Below are 21,037 nucleotides of genomic sequence, written 5' to 3'. Positions count from 1 at the left end.
TCACAATGTAGGCCATTCAGTGTCTCAGGCCTCATTTGCCCCATGGGTCCTGGGATCTGTGCATAACCTTCTTGGGTGGCCTCCCGTCACAGATCCAAGGCAAGTGAGACAAGCCTGCCCACTGCACCGAGCTGTCACATGGTGTCACACAGGGCGCTGAGCTGTCACACACCCCTGGTGAGTACTCAGATCTTCCCGAGAACCTTGGAAGGAGACACAGGCAGTGGCTGGCTGGTTTAGTGCTTTGAGGTCTCTTACAACAGGATCAAATGGGCCAGACTGGGGCGACGGGAGTATGCTGGACAAGTGCAGAGCTTGCCTGGGGCCGAGCTGGCTCACCTGAAGCTCGCACCTCCCTGGAGCCTTGGACTGCCAGGTAACCACCTGCAGGAAGCGATAGGCTCCTCCTCGCTGTTCAGGCTCAGTTTGCACCTGCCCCAGCTCCCAGGGCAAAGGTCACTGCACTCTTGATAACAGCCCCAGGGCAGAGAGGCCAGGCTCTCAGGTGGCCAATAGCCAGTCACAGGCAGCCACTGGCCGAAGGACACGTCTACCAGAGCAGGTGGCTTTGTGCTGGTGAGAGGGACACCACCTCCCCTTCCAAATGCTTCCAATGGCCCTTCCTTTCTGTAAGTGTTGCCTTGTCTCTTTGGCTGTTATTCAACCCAGTTCCCCGTGATCCTTCAGTGCACTAATCTTTTCCTCCCCCTGCCCTTTTATTTTTATTTTTTTATTACAGTAACACATGTATACAACAAAAAATTTCCTATTTTAACCACTTTCAAATGTATAACTCAGTGATATTAATTACATTTGTGATTATATGCTACCACCACCAACATCCATGAATCCAATCTCTTCAGGGCTCAGACAGAAGCCCTGCACCTATTAAATGGTTATTCCCTTCCCCTGCCCACCCCCCACCTCCCCTGACCCTTGGTAACCCATAATCTACTACATGTCGCTATAAAATTCGCTTCGTCTATGTATTTCCTATGATCAAGATCATATACTATCTGCCTTTTTGTGTGTAGCTTATTTTACTTGACACGATATCTTCAAGTTCGATCCATGCTACAACAGGCATCAGAATTTCATTTGTACAAATGAATGATAGTCTATTGTATGGATAGACCACATTTGGTTTATTAACATTCATCTGTTGATGAACATTTGGGTTGTTTCTACCTTTGGGCAGTTTCTACCTTCGGGCAGTTTCTACCTTCACGGCCACTGTGAATACTGGTTGTTCTCCTTCCCTTATGGGACATCTTCGTCAATAAGAGAGCTTTGGGATGAAAGTGGAAATTGGCTAGCTGCATTAGGAGCCTGGAAAAGGAGTCAAAATTATGGGAGATGGTGGGGATAGGCAGGGGCTGAGGCCAGCTCTGTAAGAGTGTGCTGATTCCGCCTAGCTGGACCACCAGCAGTGCGGTGGGGGATATGAGGTTCAAGGACTTTCTCCAGTAGACAGCTGGGAATGAGCTTGAAGGGTACCTGGAGGCAGGGTCAGCCTCCCACATCCTCCTGTGGCTCTCCCAGTCTGTCCATCAGCCCTGCATGTCAAATGGGCCATTTGCCATTTGCAAGTGCCAAAATATCTACAGCAGCAGCAACTCATCTCCTCACCCACAGAAGTTGTTTTGCGGGGGTCCCTGTGATTTTGAGGAGGTCTCCTGGCTTTACTTGACTGTGCAAGGCAGAAAGGGAGGTGGCTGATGTGGTGGTTTGAAGCTGTGGGTACCCTAGGAAAACATGTTCTTAAATCTAATCCATTCCTGTGGGTGTGAACCCATGGTCTTAGGACCTTTTTTTTGTTTTTCCGGTGCATGGTCTGGGAATCTAATCCGGGTCTCCTGCATGGAAGGTGAGCAGTCTAACCACTGAACTACCAGTGTACCCACCCCCCCACCCCCACCTTAGGACCTTTTGACGAGGCTACTTCAGTTAAGGCATGGCCCACCTCAATCAGGATGGGTCTTAATCCTATTAGTGGGGTCCTTTATAAGGAAATGAAATTCAAACAGAGGGAGAAAGCCGTCATAGGAAGCAAGAAGCTACATCAGTGGAACCTGAAAGCGGAGGAAGAGACCAGGAGATGCCACCAAGTGCCTTGCCATGGGACGGAGAAACCTAGGATGGCCAGCAGCCAGCTCCAGAATGCCACAGTCTTAGGGAGAAGGCTCCACATTAATGATGCCGTGATTTATGTATTTTCCCAGTCTCAAAGCCACGAACGAATAATTTCCATTGTTTAAGAAGAACCATTTCATGATATTTGCTTGAACAGCTTACAAAACTAAAACAGGTGGTCCGAAAAATCTTTTACCCTTAGGCTTAGCCGCTCTTCCTTGTCTCATATGAATGAAGGATGTGTTGGGCGGAACTTGACCTCTACTTCAAACATGAGGGGTCACCAAAGCTGCTGAGAAGATTTAGCTCCATCTTAGGCCCCACTGCAAGAGAAGTGTGGGGGCCAGAGCTAGAGGGCCTGCACTGGTCCTCATATAGAGAGGAGGGCGGGGACAAGCACTGACGAAGCACCTACTGTGAACCAGACATGGTGCCGAAGGATGGCTAAGTCTTACGCCAGCTCTGTGAAGTAGGTGTTCATTTTAGAGCCGGGGAAATGGAGAGCTGTGTTCTGTGCTGGGCATCATATTTAAAGAGGAACACTAATCTAGAGTCTATATACATGGCATATACAAACTAGCATCTCCAACATCAGAGTGCTCTAAAAGTGCTCTAAAAAGCAGAGGTCTGCTTTGCAAGGCAGTGAGTGTGACTTTAGAGATGTCCAGGCAAGCTGGGTGACTCTTACCAGTAGGGCTGGGGACAGATTTCTTGCAGCTGGTCAGGAGCTGGACCCATAGGCCCTTTCCAATTCTAGGGCTGCAGGAGACTGGGTCTCAATACCTTGCTAATCCTCCATGTTTGAATCCAAATGGGCCGGATCTTCCAGGGCAGCTGTGAACTTGACGTTAGGAAGTGAAAGCCAGTAGAAAACCACCCAGGTAGGAAATGGAAGTCCTGGCCATGTGAAGGAGTCATCCAAGTCCGTAGATTCAATTCACAGAGTAAGTAATTGTTTAATGAATGAATGAACGGCAAAGACAGGAGTGGAAGCAGGCTTTAAGGCTAATCAATTTCCATCCTGCTTCTTCTCCTAAGACTCTTTCATATCAATATTATGATCCAGCCAACACTTACTGAGCACCTACTGTATGCCTGGTATGTTCACAGAGTTCATGACAAGTGGGGCTGAGTGTCCCTATTTCTGAGACAAGGACCAGTAGGTAACTTCCTAAGAGTTCAGGAACTTGTGAGGATTTCAGAGACATTAAAAGACAGAGCAGGTCCTACCAACTCCACAGAGAACACATCTCCAACAGCCACCTCCAAGCTGTGCAAAGATGCATAATTTTTCCTAGGTCTTTTCCTGAAATAAATTGCCAGGGACTTACTTGCCCGGTTCCACAGGGGCAACTTCAAGTCCCTCCTAGAACTATTTCCAGGGTGATGCTGGACTCCCCATGGGCCTGCCTGGTCCACGGCCCCAACTTCTCACTCCAACAGGACAAGACAGGGTGACTGTTTCCACACACGGTTGTTATGCGTCAAGGAACAAAATATGCTCATCGAAATCAGCTTCAGCTAATTGTAGCAATTTCTCTTCTGAGGTTGCCCTGAAATAGTTGCCATGATGTGCTCTTTCTTCACATCAGGGAGCCCCAAATTGGCAGCCTATATGAGGCTGCAAAGGAGTCAGTTAAACAAACTCTTTGGGTAATTTGGACCTACTGTGGGGCTGGAGGAGTCTCATTTAACCCCAGAGAAAACCGGGACCTCAAGGGATTCAGTAAAGTGCCAAGTCCTGACCTTAAACCATAGTCCTGGTTAACTTCTGTTTTTGTTTGTTTTGTTTTTGTATAATATAACAAAGAAAGAAAAAAGCAGTAATTTTCAAAGCACTCTTCAACAACTAGTTTTAGGACAGATCCCAGAGTTTGTCATGGGCCACATGGGCTACATAGGAAGCTAGAAGGAATAAATTTTTTTTTTTATCATCACAATCGACTTTTTTTTTTATTTTTGTGAAAAAAGAACATACATACAAGAAAGCAATAAGTTTCAAAGAACAGCACCACAATGAGTTGTAGAACAGATTTCAGCGTTTGGTATTGGTTACAATTCCACAATTTTAGGTATTTTTTAACATGGGCAGGTGCCGGGAATCAAACCCGGGTCCTCGGGCATGGCAGGCAAGCATTCTTACCTGCTGAGCCACCGTGGCCCGCCCGAATGTGGTGCGTACTTTTTTTTTTTTTTTTTTTTGGCACGGGCAGGCACCAGGAAACGAACCTGGGTCTCTGGCATGGCAGGCGAGAACTCTGCCACTGAACCACCGTGGCCCCAATTTTAGGTTTTTACTTCTAGCTGCTCTAAGATACTGGAGACTAAAAGAAATATCAATGTAATGATTCAGCATTCATATTTATTTGTTAAACCCTGCCTTCTCTGTATAACTCCACCATCATCTTTGAGCTTTCTCCCACTCTTTAGGAGTATTTGAGCTATGTCCATGTTGGAAGGGGCTGTTAATAATAAGGGTGGGGAGGTGGAACTAGCTGATGTTCTGGACAGGCTGGCCCTTCTAGGTTCCAGGATTTATCTGGTCCAGGGACCCATCTGGACTGATTTGTTTTTTAACCAGCCCTGGCAATAGAACTTCCTGTGATGATGGAACCGCCTATATCTGTGCTTATACAGTAACCACTAGCCACAGGTGGCTATTGAGCCCTTGAAATGGGCTACCGCAACTTAGGAACTGAAATTTAAATTTTATTTAATTTTAATTAATTTAAGTTTCGATTTAACTAACCATGTGTGTCTAGGAACTGTCAAGCTGGACAGCTCAGCTGTAGCCCCAGCTGACTTTTCCCATCCCCAACTTGTCCCCTCTTCTCACTGCATTATCCTCTCAGACCCCCTGCTCATCCCTTAAACAAGCTGAGTATTTCCTCCCTTAGGGCCTTGACACTTGCTTTTCCTTCTACAGGGTCACCTTTACCTCTGACCATTTTGTGGCTTTTCCCTGTTCAGCATTAGGGTCTCAGATAGTATACCTCTTCAGAGAGACCTACCCTATTTTATCTAATAACACCCCTCCCACTCCACATCACTCTTTAGCTCCCTGAAATTATCTTGCTTGTGGTCTTTCTTATCTGTTGCCTCTTTCCCCGCCAAGAACGTCAGCTCCAGTAGAGCAGGATGCAGTCTACCTAGTTCAGTCCATGCCCGTGCCTGGAACAGTACATGGTGCGTGGAACATGCTCAGCATGACGCACACAGAGAGTGAGGACCTTGCATGGTGTCCCTGGCCATTTCTGTGCTCATTAGTGAGAAGCAGAGAGAGCCACTGCATTAGTTATCTTTTGCTATGTAACAAACTGGTCCCCAAACAGCAGTAATTTATTATGTCTCATGATTCTTTGGATCAGAAATTTGGGTGGAGCGCAGGTCCCCGGGACATGGGTTAGGGCACGCACCCAGCTGCATTCAGCTGGTGGCTGCTAAAAAGGCCTCATCACGGGTCTGGTGTTTTAGTTTCCTCGGCTGCTCAAGCACATTCCATGCAATGGGTTGACTTCAACAATGGGAACTTATTAGCTCACTGTTTTGAGGTTAAAAGAAAGTCCAAATCAAGGCATCATCAAGGTGATGCTTTCTCCCTGCAGACTGGTGTCCTGGGGCTGGCTGTGGCTAACCCGGGGTCCTGGGCTTCTCCGTCACGTGGCAGTGCATAGGGTAGCCTCTCCTGGCCTCTCTGTTCTCTCCTGGGTGCAGGTGAATTTCAGGTTCTCTCTTCTTCCGGTGGCCTTCTCTTTCTCTGTCTGAATTTCATTCTGCTTATAAAGGACTCCAGTAATAGGATTAAGATCCATCCTGATTGAGGTGGTGAGCCTCACCCTAACTAAAGTAGCCTCATCAAACAGTCCTATTGGCAATGGGTTCACACCCACAGGAATGGAGGATGTTCAAGAACATGTTTTTCCTGGGGTCCATATAGCTCCAAACCAGCACATTTGGCATCACAGAGGTCTTCCCTGGTATTGCCATGTGGCTTGCTTGGGCTTCCTGACAGCATGGATGCCTTGGGGCAGTCCACTTTTTTGAGTCAGCTGGCTTCTGAGAAGGGGCCAGCCCTCTTAAGGCGCAGGGTCCAGACCTGACAGTGCCACCTCTGCCACATTCTGTTGGTCAAAGCAAGTCACAGTGTGAGACCAGATAACAGGAGCAGGGGAACTGTCCCACCTCATGGTGGGAGGAGCAGCATGCACAGAGAGGGAGGCAAGGGATTGACAGGGGCCACTGTTGCAGACTTCTACGACCACCATAAATAACCCCACAGTGGTGCTCCTCAAACTCTAATGTGCACGTGCGTCACCTGGGGGTCTTGTTAAAGTGCAGATTCTGATTCAGAAGGTCTGGGGTGGGGCCTGAGATTCTGTATTCCTAAAACACTCCCATGAGAGGCCAAGACTGCAGATCCATGAAACACACTTAGGAGTAGCAAGGCTGTATTAGAGGATATTCTTTCGGGGCTGAGCCTTGTTTGGGTTCAGCACCCCAGTGCCTCAAATTCCACCACTGTTGTAGCACTCCATTGAGTTAAGCCTTGTCCCCTTCTAGAGTTCTTAAAAATGTAAGAATGTCACTCTTGCTGAGCTTTACATGATCAGTCCCTTCTTCCTGACAGCCCAGGGGGCTCAGGTCCACATCATGCCATCCCATACCACCTCCCAGAATGTTTCCGTATGTTGTCTCACCAAGCTATATAGCCCCTTCCTTCTCTAACACTTGATTTTCATCATGCCACCTGGGAGATTGGTGGGTCGGGCGCCTTCCATTATAGTATTAGAAAACAAAGTTGAACTAGTTTAAAGGGACAACATTTTATTGGCTCATTCCATGGCTTCAGGACTGGCTGGCTCCAGGCCCTCGAGTGATGTTGTCAAGAAACTACTTGTCGCCGTTTTCAGCCCTGCCTTCCCCCAGGATGGCTTCACGCTCTGGCAGGCTCTCCCCAAGTGGAGGAAAGAGGACCCCCAGCAGCACCAGACTTTCTTTCCAACCATATAGCAATGTTAGCAGAAAAGAGGTGCCATTTATTTCCCTAATCTTTCTGGCACAAGTACCAGAGTTATCTCCGATTGTCCTGGCTGGGTCATGTTCCCCCACCTAAACCAATCTGTGTTTAGCAAGTAGGGTGGGTTACCATCATTAGCCAGGCCTGGGCATATGTCTACCCCTAGAGATATGTGGTGCAGGGCAGCCACATGGGATGACAGCAGGAAAGGAGTGATTCTTCTGCCAAAAATTGAGAACAACAAAAAACTCCCAGAGTTGTCCATGGGAACAGGTGTTAGTGTCCTCCTGTGATGATGGAAGAACTGGAGAGCAGGGGCCTTGTAACGTCTGGAGGGCCTCCAGCTAACCAGGCCTCCTGACCCCCCAACACAGATTCAGAAGGGCTATCAAACTAAAGAAGAACTTCAGCTCCAGAAAAGACTTGAAAATTATCCAAGGCACACGCCACAGAGCACGAGTCCAAGGAATATTACCTCGTGGTATTTAAACGCTATGTGGGGAGGAAGGTTAGGCAGCAATGGGTTAGGCCAAGCTGCCAGTTCCCAGACTGTGCAGACCTTCTCAGAGCCTCGGCTATGCCAAAGTACACTGTGAATCCCCATGAGCGGAAGAAGAAGAACTAGAGGGCCATTGTACCATTGCATACACTGTGGAAAATTATTCACTCAACTCTCTCTCACCTATTTTATCAATGAAGCCACTGAGGCCTAGACAGAGAGAGTGACCTGGGCAAGGTTGTGCCCAGGTCAGGCCCAGGATCACCCCCATCTGCTGTAATAGTGACCTGTGTGATGCTGTAGAGAAGCATGGCTTTGACCTCAGAGTGCCTCTGTCTCCCGGACACGGGTGGTTTTCCTTCCGTCCGGAGGGAGTTTGCCCTACCCTCTTGCAGACATCCTTGCCCCACTGCTCTCTGGCTTCCACAGCCCAGAGTGCCTGACTGCTGCCCAGAACAGGCTCCACCCTGCCGAGCACCCAAAAGGAACTATTCAAAAGTGCTACAGAAACCCCATGGACCTGGATTTCCGGAAACATGCCCACCAACTGGCACGGAGGCGGCACTGAGGCATGGAAGAGGTTTCCAGCCTGGCCAAGCGTGGATAAGCCACCCCTAGTCAAGATGCTGAGAGGGCCAGGCAGGGAGGGCCCGGGGAGACAAGAACATTCCTGGAGCCAAGCACTGGCCTTCTGTCTGGACAGATTTTATGTCAGGGCTGTGGAGTGCTGCCATGAGCACAAGGGTCATAGCAACGTCCCTCTTGGGGACCCACCTCATCAGTTGTGCTCACTGAAAGCCACTCGATGGTCCTGTGCAGTGGACATTATGATCCACGTTTATAAAGAAAAGCCCCCATTGGCTGATTGGCCGAACCCACCGGTAGGAGTAAAACATGAAGGATTTGAGGTCCGACTCATCTCTTTGCCAGTTGTACTTTCTCTGGCTTGCTATCAAATTCTCTAAGCCTCCATTTCCTCACCTGTCAAATGGGATTAAACTGAGTTCCTGCCCCATAGACTTGTTCTAAGGATCAAATGAGATCATGTCTGTGCCATAGCAGCATGAGACGGGCTCAAAAAATGGTGGCAGAAATGGACAGGTGGGATAAGGTCAGTGGGTCAGGTGCCAGCTAGGAAGGGACAAATCCAAATCCAAATGCAGGTTCAGCCAATGTGCTGGTGGCTCCTTCCAGCCGGTGCACTGGCCCTCAGGGAGAAGCAGCATGCAGTCAGCAGGCAGCGATGCCTCCAGCGCAGGCTTCCTCTGTCAGAAGGGGTGGTTAATGTGTTCCTTTGGTCTACAGGCCAGATGGAGAAGCAGGTGTGGTAAACAGGGTGGGGTGAGCATGCCCCGTGCCCCAGAGCAGATCCACACCGAACACAGCTTGTCATGCGCACCCGTCACCCGCCCTCCAGGCCTCCCAGAGGGAGGAGTCACAGCACCAGCTGTGACATTTTCACCTATGCTTGCGTGCATGAGAAATCAGGCCTTCAGCGGATGGAAATCCCAGCTTTCAGGAAAGATGCCGGGAGTGGTGTCTGGCCACTGAGTAGGAGGATGGAATGCAGGCAGGAATTGGGGTTGCCTGTTTGTGGATGTTCTTCACAGGGAGAGTCAAAACATGGCCGGTGGGAGCCACATCCAAGGTTGAAAATGAGAACCACTTGACCCAAGATGAAGGTTTCAAGAGAGTTGAAACATGACAGCAGAAGTCCAGAACCTGGGGTCCCTAGTCCATGACCCCCGAAATCGGGTGGCAAATCTTATTTATATATGCCAGTGGACATTTTTCTGGAAGGTCTATAGCAGGGGATGCAAACTGGCCTTTGTTTTATTGGGTCCGCTTAGTTTTGCAGATATCTGAATGGCTGCTTAACATTTAAAAATAGGTGACTTGCACATAAAAATCTAAATGTTTAGCTTTTCTTCTAAAAAAACAATTCACAAGATCTGGCCATGTGGGACATTCCTGGCTGCAGTTGAGAGGGGTTATCCCCTTTACAGGGGCGTGGGACCCCCATTTGTCCCAGTCCCCACCACTTTTGCTACTTCCCCATCAGAGGCCAAGTGCCAGTCCTCGTTCCACTGTCCTTGCAGTGTTGCACCTCACTGATTCATCTTCTTTCTTTCCTTGCCTGGTTTCTCTGGCTTTTGGGTTTGTATCCCCTGATCTGAGCTTTTAATAGATGATCAAAAGGGTGCCTGTTTCAAAAAGGTCATTGAAATCAAGTTCCCTCCCAGTGTTAAATTCTTCCCTGACCATCCTTAACTGGCGCAGAACACCACCCTACTGCCCAGGCCAGGAAACACAGATTCTCTTCCCGCTAAAGAATGTGTTTGTGCGCTACATCCAAGAGTCTGTTTAAAAATGGCCAGGCTTATCTTTTGATGGGCTACAAACTATCAAAAGGCCTGCCCCCAAACACCCAGAAGTATCCAGAAATCAATGGAACTCCTTCTTGGCCTCTCTGCCAGAAACCTATTGGCAACATGAATAGTTTATTATCTGCTCAGATGAGAGTGCATCAAATCAAAACATTGTCAATCTTTGGAAAATCCTGGCTTTGGAAGGAGACAAATGAGAAAGATAGAAGGACTGGTTCTCCCTTGCTTGAGGCTGCTTTTTCTAAGACAGAGCCGGCAAAGCTAGTGATTTTCTTAAAACATCTCAAGTAGGTCCTTGCATTTGGAACGATCTGACAAGTCATGTAGAGGTGATTTCTGAACTGAGCCCCACTAAACACACATTCTCATCCACTCACAGCTTGCGATACTGTGGAATTGGAGGAACTGGGCTGCCCGGGTGGTTAGATGGCACCAGAACGGCTGTGCCGAGGCTCAGCAGGCAAAGGCAGAATGCATCCAATGTGAGTGCAGAAGAAGTAAGGAAAAGTTGAATCTTGGGCTAGGTATTATGTCTGGAAAAGAATAATCAGAAGAGCAGGGCCTATGGGTCTTAAATATTTTATGAATGGGATGAATTAAATGCCTAAAATGCCACCCAATTGTACAGGTGGACCTGTACCACCACATGTTCACTTGCTAGCCAACAGCCCTGGTTCATATTTGTATCCAAGTAGGAATATAGTCCAGAGCTAGGCATTTTCTGGCCTCAATTCCTATACTTCCAATGGAAGTCTTTCTTAATGACTTAATGATGGAGGACAGTCATTAGTGTGAGGCACATTTGGGTTTAAGGCCTGGCTCTGCCATGGGGCCAGTTAATGTATCTTCATCTGAAAAATGGGGATAATATTAGAACTGACCTCATCATTGATGAGAAGATTCAATGAGACAAATGTGTGTGAACGCTAAGCCTGGAAAAGCATTAGCTGCGCTCTTAGTTGGGTTTCCCACATACAGGCACTGAGACACTAATTGAAGCGCAAGTAGTGATTTAGGCAGAGTCCCTGGGTCACGCAAGTAGAAGAGAAATGGGGAAGTGTGGCAGGAAAGGGAAAGCAGCCCATATCTGTGTTAATGAGCAGGTTATCGCTATGGGCAATTGAGGTTCATCCCACTGGGTATCTCTGGGAGATGATATGGAATATGCCTCAGAATTGTCCCCACTTAGCGGTATGGGGTCTGGGTATTTATCCTCCTGTGTTACTGGCTGGGGACTGTTCCCAGGGGGGGTCTCATCTCCAGCACGCCCCAGCCCGTCCCCTCCAGCGGCAGAGAGTCACCAGTGCCTGCAGTGGCAACTGTGAGTGTTGAGGGGCATAGGAGCAGGGCAGCGTCTGCTAAAACTGCAGTTGTTGTCCTGATTCTTACCCAGGTGGGGTAAGAATCTCTGGGTCTCTCTTTGCCTCTCTGGGTCTCAATTTCCTCATCAGTACAAGTAGGAACAGTTCTCCAGTGCTGCTGAATAAATGGTGAGGGTTTAGTGCAGGATAAAGAGGGAGGCACGTAGTAGGTGCTCAGCAAACACAGGCCCCCTTCCTGGCCAGTGCAGTTTGGTTTAGTCGCTCCCACTTGCCCACGAACCTTATTCTGTTCCCAGGTCTGGGGTGAGCTCAGGCTGGCACCTGACGTTCTTTACAGATGAGCAGGCACGCGAGGACATCCAAACTAGTGTTTGCCTCCGAGGCAGCTTCTGAGTGACATGTTGTTCTACTGCAATTATCTCCCTAGCTGTGTATCATCATGCTGTTTCCCTTCTAGCTTTGAGCTCAGTGAGCCTGTGGTTTTCACCCCATCCAGGGAGGGAGGAATGAGTGGCTGGCCAGAAAGAAGCCAGGAAGGGAGAAAAATGCCAACACAAAGAATTTCTGAATCCCTGCAGCTTGCCTAGGAGTCCAGGATTGGGGCTGGGGGCATAATCGGAGCTTCCACCGAGCCTGTTGATATGGGATATGGTTGCCAGAGAAAGTACAAGATGCTCAGTTAGATTTAAATTTCAGGCACACCATGAAAAATTTGTTTTTAGTATAGGTGCATCCTGTGAAATATTTGGAGCATACTTCCACTAAAAGGTTTATTGAAATGCAAAATAAACTGGGGACCGTATTTTTATTTCCAAAATCTGGAAACCCTAGTGCAGCAGGACTGTGCTGGTTTGAAAAGATTTATGTACCCTAGAAAAACCATGTTTTAATTCTAATCCCATTTTGTAAAGACAGCCATTTCTTCTAATCCCTATTCAGTACTGTATGTTGGAAACTTTAATTAGATTATTTCCATGGAGATCTGACTCGATCAAGTGTGGGTATTAAACTTGATTAGGTGGAGACGTGTTCCCCATCCATTCCAGGTGGGTCTTGATTACTTTTCTGGAATCCTTCAAAAGAGGAAGCATTTAGGCAAAAGCTTCAGATCGACATAGCCATGAGAAGCAGAGAGTCCACCAGCCAGCAACCTTTGGAGATGAAGAAGGAAAACACCTCTCAGGGAGCTTCAAGAAACAAGAATCTGGAAGAGAAAGCTAGCAGGCTTCGCCATGTGCCCTTCTAGCCAAGAGAGAAACCCTGAACTTCATCGGCCTTCTTGAACCAAGGTGTCTTTCTCTGGATGCCTTAGATTGGAACTTTCTATAGACTTTCTTTAATTGGCCTTAGAACTGTAAACTTGAAACTTATTACATTCTCCTTTTTAAAAGCCGTTCTGTTTCTGGTATATTGTATTCCGGCAGCTAGCAAACTAGAACAAGGACTCAGGAGCAAAACCTCATGGGAGGTTTGGGTTAGTCACCGCCCAGCACCCACCTGGTTAGCTCTGTAGCCATCTGCCCCCAGATGGTCTCTCCTGAGGCCTATTTCAGGCCTCAGCTTCCCTCCTTAGAACCTCTTTTGCCTTAAGATGTTGTTAAACTACACAGTGGAGTTGGACACAGGTGCACATCTCACAACAGTTAGGTGTACAAGGAAAACACCCTACTTGACTCCGAGGCACCTCCAGGGTGCACAGGGAACAGAGACTAGGTGACAAGGTATTTGTATGCCGGGCTGGGTTCCCTGCAAGCAGGGCCTGGGGCCGGGATTCAGGGGCATGGGGTTCATGGAGGAAATGCTTTCAGGGGAAAGGGAGGAGTGGCGAGCGAGGTGGAGCAGGCAGGAGCCCGGCAAGGGCCCCTTGGGGTCCCTGGAGCGGGAAGGGGCCTAAGAACCGAGACCAGAGGAGTGGCTGTGTACCACAGTGCCAGTAGGTCGCCGGCTGCTCCCAAGTGAGGGGGCCGGTCTTGTAGCCTCCCAGGTGTCCCCAGGTGTGGCAGCTTCCGTTGTCAAGGCAAGTCTGCAGAGCAGGCCACAGCTGGGATATATAGCTGGGGCCTAAATATAGGCCTCTTTGCTCAAGGCGGCTATAAAGTGTCATTAGGGGAGGCTTTGTCTCTGAACTCTCACCCTCCCCTGACCCTCCTGAGGTGGCTGTCAGGGCGTGGGGGAGGGAGGCTAGCCCTAGCTCCTTGGGGGTGTGGGGAAGGGCTTTGCATCCACGTGGGGTGTGCCGGATGGTGGCTGAACTTGGGGACAGTGAGTGGCTGCCGGCCTCCTCCGCTCAGGGGTCTTCTGGGGGTACCTCAGCACCCGCTGCTGGAGTCTCTGGCCTGTTCATCTGCCCCTTGTCTGAGGTCCCAACGCGCAGGATCCTCTTCATTCTGACTCCAGGCTTTGGCTCATCCATCGGCCCTTGTCTGGTCTTGTCCGCGTCACGTTGACACGTTGAACGTGGCCTGTGAAAAGTCAAGGGTGCTCCCCCAGGCCCCCTGTCCCACCATGTTTCTGGCTCCTGCACCCCCACCCCATGTGCAGAAGTGACCCCATGCTTGCTGCCTCCTGGAGCTTCCAGGGAAGTGGGCCTCTGAGTCCCAGGCACCACCCCCACAGTCCCCCAGAGCTCGACGCTGGATCCCCAATCTAGTGTCTGCCCACTTTGGGATCGTTGAGCCAGGGAGGGAAGGCCAAGTCTCCTGTCCCTCTTACCTGCTTCCCAAACATCCATCTTTTCTCTTCCGCCTTCCCCCTGGGGATCTGGTGATGGAGTGGCTTTCTCCTCCTCCTTCATAGAATCCATGGGGCAGAAGAGGAAAATGTTCGCTTTCTCGTACTATCTTCTAGGGAAACTCCTTACCAAGATGACATCACTTTCCCCTTCTCTCTGTGGAGAGAGAGGAAGAAACAAAGGCTTTACCTATAAAGGGAAGTAAATCAAGAGGTTTACAAATGAATTTTATGAGTGAACTTTCATGTAAACTATCGACTATAGTTGATAGTATAATTATAATAATATTCTCTCATAAGTTGTAACAAAAGCACAACACTAATGCAAAATTTAGTAACAGGGAAAACTGTGGGGCATGGCAGCGGGAGTGGCTATATGGGAACTCTGTGCTTTCTGCATGATTTTCCTGTAAACCTACAACTGTTCTAATTTTAAAAAAATGAACATGTATGTATCTCTTGCCAATGCAGTTTTCTTGTCCATGGAGAGCAGCACATCCAGTCAGCTATTCCTTATGATTTATTTTATTTGCTCCACTTCTGTATCTCTGCAGAGGGCAGGACCCCAAAGGGAAGGAAATAATCTCATGAAGGAAAGATGCAACTGGGAACAGCCCCAGCCAGAACCGCTATCGAGACAAGGGGCAGCCAGCCCAGACAGGATTTTGCAGAAAGGGGACAATTGTCTCAGGGGGAAGGGAGTTGGGAGATGATCGTCCTGGGCCAGGAAAGGTCAACTGTGCAGAAGCTGGGAGAGCAGCGAGCCTCCGCAGAGGTCACCCCATGGGGTCTTAGTTGCAAGCACAGTGAGCCCAGCACAGGTCCATAAAATCTTACTCAAACTCTTGGGGCAAAAACAGAACAAACAAAAACAAATATAAATAAATAATTAATAAATAAATAAATAAACTCTTGGGGCCAGAAGTTTTGGGGAATTCAGACTTTTAGGAACTTTGGAAAGGCAATTTGGTGCCTATTGTGTATTATTGCAGAACAATGCAATGGAGTCTGGCCCAGCACCCTGTAAACAAATCCATTAATATTCCTGTAGCAAAATGTACAAATATTAACACTAAGTGGGATAATAAAGACTATAAATAGCTTCGGGTCAGCTCAGGCCACATTTTGCAGCCAAATACATTTTTTAAAAATATCTGGTTTTCATGGGTTTTTTTTGGAGAATGGTAGACTAGGGATTGGTAAACTAGAAAACAGAATGAACTTTGTACATCTAAAGATTGTCAATTAACAGAGACAGTATTTCAAGGGCCCAGAATGATGTGTTCCAGTGAATCCAAAAGTCTCATTTTATAACTGGCGAAATGGAGGCTTGGAAAGAGCAGCGACTCGCCCAAGGCCATACAGGCGGTCATGGGCAGAGCTGAGCCCAGACCTGGGTCTCCTGCCCCCGCCCCAGCACATTCCAGCAGGCGCCCTGCAGTGGCCTTTAAGTGCAGATTGCCCTTTGGGTGGAATCTGGAGTCTGAGTCCAACAACTTTCTCTCCCCTTCCTAGTCCCTTGCAGAAGTAACCACTTGCCCCTGGGTATGTCCCCATTATTGCCGTGTACACCCTGCAATGGGTTGTTTAAATTTTCTATGGGAAAAAGCATCTGCAGAAGGCCTTGTCCCCAGGTTCATAATCCCAACTCAAAGCCTTGCATATGGATGGTGATCAGTAAGGGCCAGAGCAACTCTTGAATTTATTTGGGTATTTATCACATGTAGACCAATTAAAAGAGAGTGCTGTAATTAAAGAGTTATATATAAGACCATCAGCAAGGAGCAGGGGGATAAAAAGAACTTGTTGGCCATTGTAGAATGGGAACTAAGGGTAAAGGAGGAAAACATTTTTATTTTTGGAAGATGTGCATTTGCGGTCATTGAAAAATGAGTTCTTCTATCCCTGATGCTTCAGCCATAGGACCGATCCTATCCCATATGCCTAGGTGGAATGAAGATGCTTTTGTGCCTAGCCCAATGCTTGACACATAATAGGTACTCCACAAACACCTGTTGAATGAATGAACACAAGTGAGTAAATTAATGAGTGTGGGGGGGGCGCTAGTTAGGACTGTGACAAATGACACAATCACAATTTAAACTGAATTAAGCTGGAAGACAGACTATTGCCTGACATTACTGAAAAGTCCAGAAGTAGGCGCCTTCAGGCATGGCTAGATACAGGCTGTGCTGGTTTGAAACCCATTGTGCACCCCAGAAAAGCCATGTTCTCTAATCCTCATTCAATATTATTGGGTGGGATCTTTTTGACTAAGTTGTTTCCCTGGAGATGTGACCTGCCCAATTGTGGGTGGGGCCTTTTGATTAAGTGGTTTCCATGGAGATATGTTTCCACCCATTCAAGGTGAATCACTTGCTAGAGTCCTTTAAGAGGAAATCATTTTGGAAAAAGCTTCAGAGCCCACACAGCTAGAGACCTTTGGAGATACAGAAAGAAAACTCCCCTGGGGAAGCCATTTGAAGAAGCTGGGAGAGAACACTAGCAGACAATGCTGCGTGCCTTCCCAGCTTCAGAGAAACCCTGAACATTGTTTTGGCCCATCCTTGAGTCAAGATATCTTTACCTGGATGCCTTAGTTTGGATATTTTTATAGCCTTAAGATTGTGAACCTGCAACTTAATAAATCCCCTTTTAAAAGTTGTTCCATTTCTGGTATATTACATTCCAGTAGCTTTAACAAACTGAAACAGGTATACACGATTTAATGGGTGTTCTAGTTTGCTAGCTGCCAGAATGCAATATATCAGAACTAGAAAGGCTTTTAAAAAGGGAAATTTATTAAGTTGTAAGTTTATAGTTCTAAGGCCATGAAAATGTCCCAGTTAAAGCAAGTCTATAAGAATGTCCAAATTTAAGGCACCAACAAGAGGTTACTTTCACTCAAGAAAGACTGGTGAAGTTCAGGGTTTCTCTCTCAACTGGAAGGGCACATGGTAAACATGGTGATATCTGCTAGCTTTCTCTCCAGGCTTCTTGTTTCTTAAAACTCACCTGGGGATGTTTTCCTTCTTCATCTCCAAAGGTCTCTGCGTAAGCTCTATGGTTCTCCTGGCTTTCTCTAAAATGCTTCCTCTTTTAAAGGATTCCAGTAAGTTAATCAAGGCCCACCTGGAATGGGTGGAGTCACATGTCCCTCTAATAAAAGGTTAATACCCATGATTTGGTGTTTCACACCTCTGTGGAGAAAATCTAATCAAGTTTCTAAGCTACAGTACTGAGTCGGGATTAAAAAAAAAATGGCTGACTCCACGAGATGGAGCAGGATAAAAATACAGCTTTTCTAGGGCATATAATCCTTTCAAAATGGCGCAAGAATCTCTTTCCTTCTCCTGGATCTACTTTCTTTGTGTTGGCTTCCTTCTCAGGCAGGATCTCCACAGATGGTGGCAATGACAGCTGCCAGCTATATGCATCCTATTAGCTGAACAATCCTTGCAGAGAAAGGTAGACTATTTACCTGTAATTCCAACAGAAATCCCTGACTTGGCCCTTAGTGGCCAAGCTAGGTCATGTGCCCATTTCTGAGCTAATCACTGTAGTCAAAGTAATGTGATAATCCTTGGCCAGGCCTGAATCTGGTTGTCTCCTGAAGCCAAGGCATTAGAAAAATAGAGATTGAGGTTTAGAAAGAATGAGTCTCTAAAGGAGAGATAGTGGGTGCTGAGCAGGTAGAGACAGTAGGTCTAGAAGGGTGGTTGCAGAAGGGTCTTTCCATGGTGCCTAAAGGACACAGTAAGCTTATATATCAGCAGATATGAAAGAGCTAAGAAGGAATACAAATCAATTTGATCATATAACCATAAAGAATTGCTTAATAGGCATGAGAAATAATTAAACGCAACCCCAACACAAACCTGCTAACATATAGTAAGTGCTTGCTGTATCTCAGGTATTGCGCTAAACATTTCACATTCGGTTAATTCATCTGTTCTGTTCAACCATCCTATGGATAGGTGACGTTCATTATCCCCACTTTACAGATGAGAAAATGAAGCCTTCAGGAATTCTCTCAAGTTCTCCCAGTAAGTGATGAGGCAGATATTTCGACCAACCTATTTCTGATTCCCCAGTCTGGGGAGTTTCCTCTGCCCTTCTGGATTGCTGGAGGTGTCCTCTCTTAGTCTGCTTTCCTCCATGCCAGCTTCTTGCTAAGGTGGGCTCTCCACAGGTGGAGGCAAAGACGGCTGCCAGCGGCTCAGAGCACTCCAGCTGAGCCAGCCTCCCAGAGACGTGGCTTCAGGAAGTGAGGAGTGATCTTATTCCAGGAGGGTTTGATGAGACGGTGCACTCTGTAAAATAATTCTTCAGTTGACTAGACAAGATGGAGCACTGTGTCTTGAGTCCATGAACTTACATCTGAAAAATGGTGGCATTTCTCCTTCTTATCTATGAAGGAAACCTAACAGTGTCTCCTCAGACCCATGATTTAAGGGAGAGAGGATTCCTCAGAGGTAGACCTCAGTGTCACAGGAACAGACCCTCCTTCTTTTCATTTTTTTCTCTATGAAAGACTGGGAAGGACCAGATGTACTCAGAATGGAGATATGGCTTTGAGAAGTGGGGCAGAGGCACGAAGAGTCCAGAATGTGGGACGAAGACAGCTGTTCATCTTAGATACTGACAGGGTAAAATGTGTGTGAGCCTCCCGTCCCCTGGTCCCCAATTCATCAGTGCAAACTTCTCACCATTCTCTTGCTGGAGACCGAGAGCACACAAGTCTTTTGTAGGGCATTTCTGAGGTCATTCTCTCACCCTTGTTTTCTTTTCTTCCCCTGGTAGCTACAAGGCTCTACCACTTTGAGGGCACATGGATGGATTCTGTAATTCCCTATGCATCTACTTAGTTTAGGAGTTATCATCTCCATAACTTTGAAGCTTTGAGCATATAGTAAAAGAGCTTATAATAAAGGGTGCATGATGAAAAAGGTCTAAAATTGGGAATGTTGATGATTATATCACTATGTGAGGATAATGTGAGATATAGACTGTTGACTTTAGACATTATACATGATGCCCAATGGATGGAGGTGGCTGAAGGATACACTGGCTTAAAATTAGAATGGTGAACTGTGGTGTAAACATATGATCAAACATTGTGCTACTACAGAAAGGAATGAAGTTGTGAGGCATGCTATGAGGTGAATGAACCTGTGGGACATTATGTGATGCAAACTAAGCCAGAAACAAAAGAGCAAATATTGTATGGTTTCATTTAAAAAACAGTTGTAAGAAAATTGGGGACTATTTCCCCAAGTGGAGAATTCTTGATATTCTCACAAGCAGTGGGGACAAACAAAGCAATAGGCTGAGCCCCCGATCTTGGGGTTTGTTCAAATGAAACTTAATCCCGCAAAGAATAGGCTAAGCCTACTTATAATCAGGCCTAAGAGTCACCCCCAAGAGAACCTCTTCTGTTATTCAGATGTGGCCTCTCTCTCTTGGCCAGCACAGCAAGCAAACTCACTGCCCTCCCCCTGTCTACATGGGACATGACTCTCAGGGGTGTGGACTTTCCTGGCAACGTGGGGCAGAAATTCTAGAATGAGCTGGAACTCAGCATCAAGGGATTGGGGAAATCTTCTCCACCAAAAGGGGGAAGAGTGAAATGAGGCAAAATAAAGTGCCAGTGATTGAGAGATTCCAGAGTCGAGAGGTTATCCTGGAGGTTATTCTTACGCATTAAACAGATATGACTTTTATTGACTCCCAAGTCAATAGGCCAAGACCTTGACTTTAGACATTGTACATGATGCCCAATGGATGGAGATGTAATGGAGAGGCTGGAGGGAACTGCCTGAAAATGTGGAGTATGTGCTCTGGTGGCCATGTTTCTTGAAGATAATTGTATGATGATATGGCTGTTGCAGTATGACTGTGTGACTGCGAGAGCCTTGTGTCTGATGCTCCTTTTGTCTACCTTATCGATGGACAAGTAAAACATATGGATTAAAAATAAATAAATAATAGGGGGAACAAATGTTAAAATAAATTTAGTAGATTGAAATGCTGGTGATCAGTGAAGGGGAGCAGTAAGGGGTATGGTATGTATGAATTTTTTTCTGTTTTCTTTTTATTGCTTTTTCTGAATTGATGCAAATGTTCTAAGAAATGATCATGATGATGAATATACAACTATGTGATGATAGTGTGTTATTTACTGCATAACAAGAACAGAATGATCATATGATCAGAATGTTTGTGTTTGTATGTGGTTATGAACCACAAATAAAAAATAAATTCAAATAAAAAAAGTAAAAAAAAAAAAATTAGGCCTAAGAGTCACCCCCAAGAGAACCTCTTTTGTTGCTCAGATGTGGTTTATCTCTCTCTCAGCCAACACAACAAGCAAACTCACTGCCCTCCCCCTCTCTATGTGGGACATGACTCTCAAGGGTGTGGACCTTCCTGGCAATGTGGAACAGAAATCCTAGAATGAGCTGGGACTCAGCACCAAGGGATTGAGAAAACCTTCTCCACAGAAAGGGGGAAGAGAGAAATGAGACAAAATAAAGTGTCAATGGCTGAGAGATTCCAGAGTTGAGAGGTTATCCTGGAGGTTATTCTTACGCATTAAATGGATATCACCTTTTTAGTTAAGGTGTAACAGAGAGGCTGGAGGGAACCGCCTGAAAATGTAGAGCTGTTTAGGGACTCCCAAGTCAATAGGCCAAGACCTTGGTCTTGAGGCTTGCTCTTCTGAAGCTTATTTATGTAGTGGAGAAGCCAAGCCTACCTATAGTTATGCCTAAGAGTTACTTCTGGAGGACCTCTTTTATTGCTCAGTTGTGGCCTCTCTCTCTGTAAGCCCAACTCTGTAAGTAAAATCATTACCCTACTCCCTATATGGTACATGACATACAGGGGTGAAAGTCTCCCTGGCAATGTGGGTTATGACTCCCAGGGATGAGCCTGGCTCTGGCATCAT

The 21,037-nt window shown here is 46.9% G+C and overlaps 1 protein-coding gene across 1 annotated transcript in view; it reads left to right on the top strand.

Annotated features, from left to right (window-relative positions):
• BANF2 (BANF family member 2) overlaps positions 1-21,037 on the top strand; it is a 36,770-nt gene continuing 15,733 nt past the window's right edge. Inside the window, exon 1 of the mRNA XM_077114991.1 lies at positions 1-177. Within this exon, the coding sequence (XP_076971106.1) occupies positions 139-177 (39 nt within the window). The 5' untranslated portion in view covers positions 1-138. The remainder of the gene's footprint in view (positions 178-21,037) is intronic.

The sequence above is a fragment of the Tamandua tetradactyla genome, chromosome 1 (assembly GCF_023851605.1).
Source record: "Tamandua tetradactyla isolate mTamTet1 chromosome 1, mTamTet1.pri, whole genome shotgun sequence".
Classification (NCBI taxonomy): domain Eukaryota; kingdom Metazoa; phylum Chordata; class Mammalia; order Pilosa; family Myrmecophagidae; genus Tamandua; species Tamandua tetradactyla.
This window is presented reverse-complemented; position numbering and strand designations above follow the sequence as displayed.